This window comes from Marmota marmota, unplaced genomic scaffold (genome assembly GCF_001458135.2).
Source record: "Marmota marmota marmota unplaced genomic scaffold, marMar, whole genome shotgun sequence".
Classification (NCBI taxonomy): Eukaryota; Metazoa; Chordata; class Mammalia; order Rodentia; family Sciuridae; genus Marmota; species Marmota marmota.
The window spans coordinates 30,451,172-30,465,106 of NW_025999853.1; the positions used below are offsets into that span (position 1 = coordinate 30,451,172).

A 13,935-nucleotide genomic window follows, 5' to 3' on the forward strand; every position below is an offset into this window, starting at 1 on the left:
AATGCTAATAAGCACACAACAATGTCAGGATTCTATAGCAAGAATCAACCATCAGTTTCTCACCAGGGGGTCCCCCTCAGTGTCTGTCTGTGGAATGTGCTTTGAGGTTGTGGCTTCCTTAGCAGAGGTGCAGCCCTCATATCCAACATCTTCTGGTCGCAACTGAAGTAATGCTGGTCCTTCCTGAGGCAGAGAGGCTGAGCTCCATGGGTATGTGTCAAGCACCCACTTTAAGGGATCTTCCCAGGGTGCACGCTTCCCATACATCTGAAAGTTAACCACAGAGTTGGTGCATATAAAGTTAATTCCTACTAAGTAAAAATCCCGACTCCTTATCAAGTGTTTCTTTTGCACTTTTGAGTTCTTATGGAACTTAGGGAATGAAGACATCTGTATATAGTTTTCTAGATTGTTCTACATAGCTCACTTAAAAGTTGAAGGATGGACAAAATGAAACTGAACATCTGGCCACATAATCAGTATTTGAGGGATAATATGAGGAAGGCTTTTTATTAATACATGTAGACATTACTGCCCACATTTGTCTTTATTAGTTTTACAAACCATGATAAAACTCAATGAGAATAACTAAAAGCTCCAGTTTGGGAGGATTTAAAAAAACGAATTTTTATAATTAAAAGAGTCTGCTACTGAAGTACACTTTAGATCAAAAGAAAAAAAGACTTTTTTCTCTAATTCATTCAAACTTTGAGATCAAGAATCCATTCTCTGATGGTAATTGCCTTCCTCTAATAGTTCCAAGACTTCCTGTAAAAACTCTTTTTAAATGTTTATGTAAAAGATGACTAGGAAAAGAGGAGGAAAAATAGGAAACTAAAGTTTCAAGAATTTATATGGAGGCAATGAGCCCAATAAGAAAAAGCTGACCCAGCATAGCTAAAGTACTGGCTGTGGAGTAAAGAGAGAAAAATGAATCCAAGAGGTATTAAACATTTTTAATCTGGAAACAATTGAAACAAAAAAAACAAAAACGAAACACTATGAAGACAGAGGGTGATGAGAAAAAAAAAGCACAAGGCCATAAGGGACCCAGAAAGAACAGTTAAAATTGAGAGAAAGAGGTGGTGATGTTGTTCCTCTCTTAGCCTATGTCACTATGGACGACCCTGGTTACCAGGTATGTATCCAATCTCACAGGACATATAGTGATGACTGGTCCTCTGCATAGTTTGTTGTGGTTGGAAAAAAAGTGACATGTGGCTACGGCAATGAAAAGTCTATGCATTGCTTTTGAAACTTCCTGAAGAAGTTATGTAAGCATTTTCAGTCTAACCTAAAAAAAGAAAAAGAAGAGAGAAATAGAGAAAGGGAAGTCTAGTTCCTGATATCTGTGCACTTCCTTAGGAGATGATGGCAGAGGTAGCATTTTGAATCTTTTTAAAAATAGTTCTCTTGTTTTAGAACAGAAGGTTTCCTCTTTGCCGAAAACCTGCTTTATAAAGGAAGTAAAATATAGCTTGCTAGACAAGTTGAAGTAATTGAAGGAAAATGTATAGTTCTTGGAAAGTTTATGTTAAAAGAAAGAAGAATTTGAGTCTAGAATCAACCTTAAAAGGAACATGAGAATCTAGAAGCAACCAATGCCAGTCTGTTAAGGAAGCATCCAGGACAGCCAAGTTGGAGGTGACAATAAAAAGCTAAACCGGCCCAACTCTGTATTCTGGAGTGAGATCAATATTATAGAAAAAGGATGAAAAGAAATCTAAACATTCAGAATAAGATGAACTGACTGCTAACATTTCAAGAAAGAGTCATCAGAATAAAAATCAAATCCATTGCTTCACTAGCATACTTTCCAAGTAGACCATGTGGCACAGAGCACTTCCCAGATGGTTCCTCACCAAAGTATTAGCCTTCATCTGAAAAGAGATGGTTTGATTTCTCTCAACTCAGAATGTTATCTTGGCTACCAGGCTTCATTGCTTCTTTTCACCTCTTCTTCCTGTTCAAGGTGCTGTGTTGCCATGGATCCAAGAGAACTGTCCATGGCATGTAAGACTCTTTGTTTACTGCTCCCCCCCTGGGTTCAAGGATGGGGATCCTAGGGAGGCCTTCTGCCAGGGGACTTTTCTGGCCAGCTAGCCTTCAAAAGCAACAAATGCCTACCCACTAATAGGCTTTCCTTTTGTTCCTATTCCACATTGTTCTTTTCTTCCTGTTCTCTAGTCTATCCCAACTCTTACTTCACCTCATGGTTGATTCAGCTTTCACACTAACCTCCTCCTGAATACCTACAACCATAGCAAGAGACTTGAGACAGATTCATTCCTCCTCAAAATAACTGTCAAGTATTTATCTCAATTTAATTTGGAAAATTGCTATTACTTAAATGATTATAGTTTTGCTGAAATACAAGCTTTATATAACTCTCAGGATAAAGTTTTCCAAACAATATTGATTAAAAAACAAAAAACAAAAAAAACTCTTGCAGCTTTCAAAAGGAAGCTAAGGATTTTTTAGGTATAATTGTTCTGGGTTTAAGAAAAGATTCCTTTTCTTCCTATTAGCAAGCAAATATAAAATAGAATTTTATATATAAAGATTTAGATGAGATCTTAATATTGAAACTGAGTCTCAAGGACAAATAATTCATTTGGTTATTAATTTAAAAATATGATTTCTATATTGCAAATAGATTCTCACAAAATTATTTTTGCATAAATTATCAAAATTGAGCGACCTGAATTATCTCTTTGACAGCATAATAGTTTTAGGAGAAATATGATCTGTTATATTTGAAAAATCAAAACCATTGGCATCATCTCTTATTTTATTGGAACTACTTACTGGGACTAGATTCATTCATACCCCTCAAAATAAGAAACTGGATTATTTAAATCTGGAGTTAAAAACAATCAATAGAATTGTTAGCATCCTAACTTCATCTAAGGATTCAGAACATCTTCATAATGTTTACCATGTTCACCAGAATTACATGGTAGTTCTAAGTACTGCTACATCAATCTACTAGAAGAGAGAAAAATAGTGACAGGAAATGAAAGAATAAAAAATACAGGACCAATTTTTTTTAGATAGTAGAGACTTAACAAGTATTACAGATGACAGGTTTTTGAAAATATGAACTACATCTTAATTCTAGTAGCAGTTGGTTGTGAAAACCAGAAATAAAAATGTCCAAGCAAAAACTGACTAAATCCTGGCTGAGTTATTGAAAAGGAGATTGGATTCCTGCACAGTAAGTTGGATGATTATGTAATATAAATCTTAAAAGAGTTTTTAATTCTCCAATTTCATGAAATTTCAAATCCATTTTAAGGAAATAGCGAGACTGATGGAAAAAAGGATAACTTTTTGATTTGTTTTGTTCTGAAGAAACAGGATTTTCTTATTATTGACCTATGTTTGCCTTTTAGATAAGCTTAAACAGAAGGAGAGGTTGTAGGGCCTCATGACACAGGGCAGATAAGAGGAACAGCAGAGATGCTGCTAAAACTACCTGTTGTGGATTAAAGAAAAGAAAAGAAAAAAAAAAGGCCAACTAACTTTCTTGGAATTTAGAGCACTCCCTTAATAATAGTAAAGGCTATTACAAGTCATATTGAAGGACTTCAATTAATGAAGAATTCTAACACACAAGCAAAAACTACTTGCTGCAAATTGTGATAAGCATATAAATGGTCAAGGCTCAGGCAAAAAAAAACATGCCTGTGTCATAGAAAATAGAACTACAATAACGTGGTATTCTAATAAGAACAATCTAAATATCCCCTGCAACTAATTTGGCCTTGAAAATGTAGTTGCTGAAAGAAATGTACTTATTCTCTCTTACATCTTTGTTGTCATAACAAAGTACTGCATGCTCATTGCTCTTTTCTTGCTCTATCTGTATTACATGCTTTTAGTTTTCTGCATAAATACAGAAATTAATACTTTTTTGCTATTAAAAGAATAACTTTTCTTTTTGCTTTGCTTTTTAGATAGCAATGCAAAATGAATACTATACCTGAAGACCCTCTCTCACTGCCTCCAGAATATAAGGTACCAAAGAATAGTTCCAAAGATCCATGAACCACACTCTGGAACCTTCTACATCCATGGGGCAAGGAAGGAAAAGTCGGGGACCTGAGAAGACACAAATAACAAAATATGTTTGAGAAATATTATAAACACATAGGTAGACACCATTTTGGGAAACTTAATTTTATTTCTTTCAGCATTCTTAGAGAATTATAATCTCACCAGCTTAATCATAACTGAAGCATGTTTACTGAAGATCCCATTTCCTGGCTATTCCTTTTAAAGTTTTATATTAAAATATTAATCTAAAGCACAATATGAGAGAGGAGAAAGGGTAAAGGTCACAATTTAGTCAACCTGTCCTATTTTACAAACAATGTAAAATTCAGCTGTGCTGAAATGAATTATTGAAGATAAAACGTGTCACTGTTTGTAGAATTTGGTCTGAGTATGGATACTCTGCTCCAAGCACAGAATTCTTCCTAATCTGTGCTTGTATCTGTAGTCAGAATGTTTTTATGATCTGTAACAATGGGAAAGAGATTNCCTTCCTGCCTGCCTGCCTGCTAGGGATTGAGCCTAGGACCTTATGCATGCTAGGTAAGCACTCAACCAACTGAGCTATATCCCCAGCCTCCTAGATATGAACTCTTATGGTAAACCATAAATATAAAGACTTCATTCTTGCTTTTGATGTTTCAATGACTAAAATGGATTTAAACATAGTTATAACTTCATGTATACACTAAATCCAAAGTGGAACCTCCAAGCTTCTACCAGCATTTGTTTTTTTTAAAGAGAGAGAGAGAGAGAGAGAGAATTTTTTTAAAAAAATATTTATTTATTTAGTTTTTTAGTTTTTCGGCGGACACAACATCTTTGTTTGTATGTGGTGCTGAGGCTCGAACCCAGGCCGCACGCATGCCCGGCAAGCGCGCTACCATCCCCAGCCCCTCTACCAGCATTTTTAACATTTCAATTTTGATTAATTTAGTTGGGCGTGCATCTAAAAGTACAGCCATAGGACTCTGATTAAAATGTGGATAATAGATTATTTGTGTAGACTCTTTGAGGAAACCGCTGCAATTTTAAAACAAAGACAACTCGTTGTATTTCATAGGATCGTTTAATATTAGCACTTAGAATTTCTTGAGCTTCCTGATTCTTTTACAGGTACTAGTCCTAATAGCTTTTAATCTAAATATGATAACCAGTTCCATGATTGACCATTCTCACAGATGGGTAGGCCAGAAACATAATTAGTTTTATTAGAATTATCCTAATCAGTAAGAGCATTTCCATAATATTTGCATATTTACAATGACATTTTCAATTTGAATAACTTGCTCAGGGTTAAAAAAACAATTCCAGAATCCCAATTTCTGGCAGCCAGGTAAATATAAGAACTACTCACTCTAAATGCTACTTTGTTCTGTCTGTAGACAACTTTAAGAACTATAAGTGAAAGGGACTTAAGGCATTTGGTAATATTAATTTGTTAATAAAATATTGAGTTCAAATATAAAATTTAAATATAAAATATTAAAGACTTTTATATTTATTTATTAAATATCTAAGATACTGTTTTGTTGTGTCACAGAACAAAGATACCATAAAATAGAACAGAACCAGTCACATAAAATAAATGTTGCCAAAAATCAGAAATAAAGATAAAATTTGTTTAAAACTAGTAAAAAATCTGGAGGATTTAATTTACCTTAAAAAAGAAAATGAAATTTCTATCACTCATCTAGTTATCTTAAGTCATTAATTAGTTCATTTATAAAATGTTCTCTTTCTACTATGTTTATAAGTTTAGATCCTACTGCCTTCCTCCATGAGCTCTAAAAGGTATCATATTAGGCACTGAAATTTAAATATAAGAAAGCATTTCTTATAATATCAAGAGTGTCTTATGAAACTTGAGAAGTCAAGGGAAGAGATTTCACCTAGCTGGGAGCTTCAAGGACAGTTTTCTGAAGCACATAGTGGTAGAGCTTGGGGAGAAGGTAGGCACACATATGAACAATGAACTTACAAAAATATCATGCCTAACATTCTGTGAGAGGCTAAGGGAGGCCTGTAGGAGACAGAGGGAATAATTCCAACTGGGGGTTCTTAAGGGACTTCATAGAGAGGATGGGATTTGAGAAGAACCTTGAATAATGAGTAAAATTCCAACTGAAAAGCTTGCAGTTATTTGTTTTTTCAACACATCTTTATCAAGCACTTAGTAGGTCCCTGGTACTCTGGCACAGGGATTCAAAGGTAAAACATAATACCTGTGCTCCAGAAAGTTACAGCTGATAAGCAGAGAAGCAGGCCAACAAGTGAATCACAATACCATGCTAGTGAAATGCAGAGCCCTACAGGGAGATGTAAGAGAAATATGTGGCTAGCCTTCAGGTTCAATGACAGGAGGCAGTGGAGGAAAACTTCAAGAACAATTCAAAGTTGGAAAGTATGAGGGCATGATGTATTTTGCAAAACAGTAATGATTCTGTTGTTACAGGAGAATATACTATATGGTAGTAGTGTGTACAATGGAAGAAAAAACAAAGACTTTGGATCCACGTAGAGAAAGTCGGATTTGACTACATGAACAACTGTGAGCCACTGATATGTTTGTTTGCTTGTCTGTCGTCAGCAGGGGAGAGCAATTTATTAATCAAAGGAAACAGAAATGTGAAGGATATAATGACTAATTAGAAATGGAAAAAAATTCAAGAAGCTTATTACCTAGAATAGAAAGTTAGGCATGTACATATATAACTATAATTAACAGTCAAAAAACATACTACTTGCAAAGATCAAAGATTTTGTTTACAGCACATAAAGATTAATCATAGCTTCTAAAAAAGAATTTCTGGTGGCAGTATTATTTGCTACTAACCCTTTATTTTTAGGATTAGGTAATATTTTGATGCTCAAAAACAGGAGAAGAGCATTCCAAATGGAGAAGAATAATCAAAAGCAGAAGCAGGTAAATATGATAATCATGTAGGCAAGAATGAGTAGTACAAGGTTTGTGAAAGCAAATAAATTAGAAAGTAAATAAATTAGAAAGGAAAGTTTGCAATATTAAATAATAGTTAAGACCAGTGGAATTTTCCTGTTGGTGATGCAGAATCATTGAATACTCTGGGGAACTACATAAAATAGAATTGTAACTGAACAGTGTGGTAAGTATATTGTGAAGGAAGTAGACTAGACCAGAGAATACTGAAATCGTTGAAGCCAAGAGACTGTATGGGTCTGAATAGGGAACAGTGTGGTACTTTTGATCTAGTTCGGAAAGCAATGGGAAAACATTGGATGATTTTTAATTAATTATGAAAAGATATTCTGTTTTTTTATGATGTGAGTGGAGAAAGCCCACAAAAGAGTGAAAGGAAATTTTAGGGGAATAGTGAATGAAGCAGTTAGAAAACAAATGTAAAGTTCACATGATAGAGGGTGTTAGTTTTGGGAGGGAGGGTGGTTTTGGTTGAGATGAATGGAAAAGGATGCACTTCTAATGTTTCTTTCATAAGTGAAGTTATCCTTTATAAACATGTATATTCATTAGATGAATGAAAACATGTGTAAGCTCAAAGAGAATTTACAAACTTGGGAGAGTGTTCCATTCATGTCAACCACATAGATCAACACAAGTTGAAGCCATGGGAGCTGTCCAAAGGAGAACAGAATGAGAGAGAACTGAAATGTAGGGGAGTATTTCCATTTAGTGGTAGGTGAAGAAAGAGCAATCAATGAGAGGCTGAGAAGAAACTTACCAGGAAAGTAGCAAAGAAATAAGGAGAAAATAATAACTCTGACATTAGAAGAATTTCTATAAAGGGGAGATCAACTATAGCAATATGCTATAATGAGAGAGAAAGAGAGAGAGAGAAAGGGGTGTGGGGAGAGGGAGAGTGTGTGTGCACAAATGGGGGACAGTTAGAATGAGAGAGAGAACAGAGGCTGTATTTGGTAATTAGGAAGTTGCTGGGTAAATTTGGATAAGCACAGCTATCACATTGTTATGTAGTTATTTTTCCTCTTGAGAGTGGTAGTAGATCCCTTGGGATCTAATAACAGCTACAAACCAGGAAGATATACAGACATTCATAAAGATTTTTTTTTCATATTTCTTATGAGTATTTCACAGACCCCTTTGAAATTGTCCATGCTCCTCCCTCTGGCTTGATGGGGATGGAATCTTAGATCAAGGTACTGATGCATTAAGTTTCACATCCATATCTACTTAGGTAGAAGACAGCAGGTGTATCTACCAGGTGGATATGAACAATGAGATGAATCCTATATCTCTACCTTGAAAACACAGATAGAACGTTATAGTTACATAAACACTGTTGATCATTGCTTTCTCTGAATTTCACTCCAGACACACTAAAATTGAATCTGCCAAGTCCAACTTTCTGATCTTTTCCAAGCTAACATTCCAGGTGGCTTCGGCTGGCCACATATTCTTCACTAAATCCATCTCTAGCTTTCTGGGCCTGCTATATCAAATGTCACAAAGTGTAATTGTTTATGTGCACTGCTCTCAATCAAAATATTCCAGCTGGCAGCTTGAGGGAGGGCTTGAAGTGTGGGAAGAGGAACAGAATGTAAAATGAAGAGGTACCAAAAACATGAAAAGATTTTTTTTTTTTATTTGATGGTTTATTGTTTGATTTTTTTTTTAAATCTGTAAGTGCTTTAGGGATGTATGTCTTCAGTGCTCTCCATGGCATAGCATAAAAAACATCAGAATTACACAGCTCCAATTTTTTTCCAGAGGATAGATTTATCATTTCATTCCTCATTAGCATCTTACTTTAGTCAATCCATACTCTTAGCAGCTATTCCTAGCACAAACTCAACTTGTCGTTCCCTCTTCTTTAATATCATCCTCACTTACACCAATCCTCGCCTCCCCAAAATAGTGTAGATTCTCTGTCAACTTGGAAAGGATTAACCAAAGTCTCTGGCAATGACTGCTTATCCAGCATTACTGACAGCTCGTTCATATCTAACAGCCATAAAGAAGCAATAAACATTTTTCAGTTGTATTTTGTGTTCTCCCAGTGATTAATGCCATCTGATTTTTCCCCATGGGTTTCTTCCTATTACTGTTTCCAAGCATCATTACTTCCATTCAAACACTCCTGGAAATGCTTTTCTCATTCCATTATTTTGCAAAAGCAAATATTGAACTGACCTAACAATGGCACAAATGATCTTTATTTTTAAAAAAGCAGAAAATGAGTGTTAGAAATAATCAAAAAATTTAAAAGGACACTCACATAACATTATTAATAATATCTCTCAGCACTAAATATTTTTTAATAAATTAAAATAAAAGGATATATATATGTATATACACAAGTATATGGATCTTGGGGAGAGGTATATTTTATAATTAATGAAAATTACTCATTTTATTTTAGTGCATCAAGCTATATAATAATGAAGCTCAAAATCAAGTTATTTAATTCACACCTTGATTTTAAGTTATCTCCACCTTTATCAAAGTGCCTTGGTTTTTTCTTATAAATCCATTTAACTTGTACTCTCTAACCAGTGTTTTTGTTTTGCTTTGTTGTTTATTTATTTATTTATTTTTCATTGAGGAATTTGTGAAGAGTTTTGGCATATCAACACTGAGAAAAACCAAAGAGAACACTGAGGATACCTAAGAGACTTCAATCATTTCATCTTTTTTTACGGGAAAGAAAAAAAAATGTGTTGAAAGGCCTTTCTGTCAAGATACAAGGAGACAAAATAGCAGGAAGCATTAAACATGTTGGCTGAAGCAACCAACCAATTGTGCTCTTCCTACTTTAGCTCAGAGAAGAGTCAAGTATCCCATCTCTAGAGTTATGCTTCTATTGAGTTGAAACAACAATGAATGGTTCAGCCACAATTTGAATAGTGCTGAGGTCCAAGGTAATATTCAGAATCTACAGGCTGTGTTGATTTAACTTTTAAGATATCCCATTGTATTTTATGTACATCATTGCTACTCTTGAAGAATATACACAAAACAATTTTTAACAAGGGAGAGTGTATGTTTGTGTGCATGTACATGTGTGGTATATATTTGTGCAAGAAATCTGAATTGGAATCCAAAGGCTATGATGAATAATTAATAGTTGCAGGTAAGCCTCATACTGTGCTCGCCACTTGTGCGGTTCTGTATCTATCTCCATCACACACACACACACACACACACACACTCTCACTCACACACTCATTTAGTCCTTACTACAACCCTACTGTTTCCTCTATTTTCCAGATTAAAAAAACAAAGTGAAGGAACAAGGAAATTCAGTAATGGCCTTAAATCCTACAAGTGGCCTGTGTTCATGACTTAAACACTAAGCTATATATCTGGTTATTTCATGAATCCAACAGGTTTGTGAGTCATATTTATTTCTAAAATCTGCAGACCTGAGATTTCTGAGAGACTAGGTCAGTTTAGATCATCAAAGCACGTTATTTTTCAAAAAAGTAGTAAAACTCAGAGTCTTTGAGGTTCTCTCAAGGTATTGTTTATATCAGTTACGATTTCCCAAGAGAATCTTAGGCAGCATTGATTCAAACTCTAATAAATAAAACTAGTAAAGTTAACAAGTGTGAAGAACACGTTAGCCCTTCACTATTTATTTATTTATTTATCTGTTTATCTTTCTTAATTTATTTTAGTATTCTTTGTTTTTACTTAGCATGTGTAAAAGTACTGGCTATACTGTAGAGCTCCTCACATATACATAATGGTCTTGAGTGTTCAGGCTGATGAGTATGGCATCTCAGACCACAGGTGATGGGGAGAATGGACCACTGCTTATTTTCCTAAGGTTCTCAAATACAGTTCCTTCAAGAATCTGACATAAGCAAACTGCTGCTCTCCCAGATTCTCTGCCTAACATATTCTACTTATTCCCAAATCCTCATTGCTGAAATACCCCATTTAATTCCAATTTATCAACTGATACTCAGACCAAGTATTGCCTTTTTGTAAAGCTCTGATTCTTCCAAGTAGAGTTATTTCTCCCTCTTGCTTCCATAGCACTGTACACAAACCTCTTTTCTACTATAACATTTCCTAAATGGATGTCTAAAAATTTTCAGGCAACAAGGGCTCTGCCATTTCATTCTGCACAATCCCAAGGCCTTGTGCAGTTCCTGAAAACCGAATGTTATCGAAAATAGCAGTTTTGTTCAAGTTTATAAAGCAAAGCTTGTTCATCCACAGGATTATAGCTTTACTCAAAGAAATGGATATTTTTTTTCATGTACAATATGGAAGTCTCACACAACTGTAAAACTTGATTGTTTAAGACATTTGCAGATAAAGAACAGCTATTCTCTTTGGATTCTGTGACTTACCTTACTTGACTTGTGATCCACATTAAAAGTGGCAATTGCATCCTCTGTTTTTTTCCTTCCAGATTTGGTTATTACATATTCAGCAAGTTTGTTTGCTAAATAGGTCTTTCCAGTACCACTGGGTCCTGAGAGTATAATTCTGTGATGCTCCATCAACAAGTTAAAGTACCTTTGGGTAATTGGTTTAGGAATCAGTGTATCAAAAACAAAACTGTCCAAACTGTTTTCTTCTACCCCTGAAGGAAGAAACAAAGAGAGTAATAAAACGGTTTACTGTTTTATATTAAAAAAATATGGTGTAGATCATCGGTAGAGATTTGTTAGCCATAGGAATGCAGTCCTTGTAAAATAATTATCTAGATATTTCTATCCCACAAACATATGTGGCCAATTTGAGACAGAAAGTGTATCAGTAAGAAGGCAGAGTGAATAGCCAAATGAAAACAAGCTGTTTCTTTTTTGTTCAGGCTTCCCTCCACTGACTACTTCATGTTTTCCACTCATGTCTCCAGAGAGAAATGGAAGCATTAAAACTTTTCTCATAAAATCTTCCTTCCCTTTGAAAGCAATTAGTCTCATTAAGAATAAATGGGAAGTACACACACACACACACACACGTGTGTGTGTGTTCTTTGTTTTTCTCACTCTTTTGCTCTTCTCTTTATTACCTTCTATCTCTCATCCCAGCTGTACAACCACTTGAACAATTGAAGAATACAAATTGTAATGTTAGGCAAAGAATTAGGAAGGGCAACAACAGTATCTCCTTTTACTAACCCAATTACCTTAATCATAAAATCAAATATTGATAAATTCCTCTATTAACCTACAGTTTATAGAGATGCATTCTGATTCTTGAACATATACAAACAAAGAATTGTGGAGACAAGTATACATAATTAGTCACAACATCCAAAGCAAAGAAAATAGAATTTCTCATTACTGATTCTTAACTTGCATTCATTCCTTCTCTCTCTGTTTCTCTGTCTTTCTTCCTTCATATCAGGGACTGAAACCAGGGGCACTTCACCACTAAACTACATTCTTAGCCCTTTTTATTTATTATTTTGAGACAGGGTCTCACTAAGTTACTTAGGGCCTCTCTAAATTGCTGAAGCTGGCTTTAAATTTGTGATCCTCCTGACTCAGCCTCTGGAGTCTCTGGGATTATAAGATTGTGCTACTCACCAGACTTTTACTTGCATTCTATACCCCCAGTGTATAATTATTGAGTACACACGTTTATAAGTTTAAAATATGGAAATGAATATATTACTTTGGAACACACAATACTTTTTTTCCAGTTTTCCTCTGGTAAAAAATGATAATGGAGAAAATCTAGAATTTTGAAATTCCTTAAATTACATTTCTTTTTTTTGCAAGTTGGTGAATTTTCAGAATTGTATTCTTCTAAGTGTTACATCCCAGAACTCAAAAAAAAAAAAAAAACACAAAAACAAAAAACAAAAATCCTGTAGTCTTTAGTGATTTTAGTAAGGTTTTCATATTTAAAAAATCAACATGGACACTTTAAACTAAAACTATTCAAGTGTTATCATAATTTGCAAACATAAAAACTTGAAGGAAGCCTGAAAAAAAAAAAGAAAAGGATATTGGTAAAAAAAAAAAAGTTACAATTGTACTTTTCACTTTCATGATTACCTTTCAGGTTCACAGTGATGATGTTGTTATCACCAACAAGGTACCCACACGGCAGCAGTTCAGGCACTTCGAGGTTCTGGGATCTAATTAAGTCTCCTATACAGTAACTGGCAATGCAGTCAGAGCTCAGACCAAGGCTGGAGGATGTATCGATTCGAAGTACATATTCCTAAAATGGTACACATGGAAAAAGTCAGTCCAAACAGGTTTGACAAATCTGCAACAAATACAAAACAGGGATATAAAGCTAGTTGTCAGGAATTTTAGATATGGGTAATGTAAGAACTGTTAATATTAAACAGCAGAAATGGAGAGGTTTTCTGTATTTCAAATGGAGGAGGAAAAAAAAGCAGATGTGTCTATGCTATCTATGAAAGTGAAGTAAAACAGGTGAAAAGGAACACATAAGAACATTTAATATCAGGCTTTCTCGTATAACTCACCTTAAAGAGACGTCTAATAACACCATCTAAGACATCCCATTTGGTTTTTCCACTAACACCAATGGATCCTATCAAATATGCCTGAGATTTCTGATCCTAAGAACAAAACAGAGTAAGATAAACTTCAACTATGCATCTTATTACTATATGTTTCCTACTAAAACTTATTGATGTAGTTGGTGATTGACACAAAAGAATTTATTAAACCTGGAGTTCTATAGTAACAGATATACATGGAGGGTTATACAAAAACAAAATATGAACCTAGCAAATTAACCAGCCAAACAAATAAAATAACAGCAGTAGCAACAATAACAGGAAAGAAGACATTAGATGAAGTGTTAAGTCAAAGAAAATGATTTGTGATGTGTTCAGTAGAAAGGAAAGGGGAGGTGAATCAGAGAGAATGGCCTTGCAATTTAACACAGTTGGTACAATCCTACAAGAAGAAGCT

At 34.7% G+C, this 13,935-nt stretch overlaps 1 protein-coding gene across 1 annotated transcript in view; it reads right to left on the reverse strand.

Moving 5' to 3' along the window:
- The window catches only part of Nav3 (neuron navigator 3), a 339,372-nt gene that overhangs the window by 7,392 nt on the left and 318,045 nt on the right, over positions 1 to 13,935 (reverse strand). The window contains exons 31-37 of the mRNA XM_048808249.1: positions 13,482 to 13,577; positions 13,039 to 13,207; positions 11,351 to 11,612; positions 10,924 to 10,943; positions 8,906 to 9,016; positions 3,986 to 4,176; positions 64 to 267 (exon numbers count right to left, since the gene is read on the reverse strand). Of these exons, the coding sequence (XP_048664206.1) occupies positions 64 to 267; positions 3,986 to 4,176; positions 8,906 to 9,016; positions 10,924 to 10,943; positions 11,351 to 11,612; positions 13,039 to 13,207; positions 13,482 to 13,577 (1,053 nt within the window). The remainder of the gene's footprint in view (positions 1 to 63; positions 268 to 3,985; positions 4,177 to 8,905; positions 9,017 to 10,923; positions 10,944 to 11,350; positions 11,613 to 13,038; positions 13,208 to 13,481; positions 13,578 to 13,935) is intronic.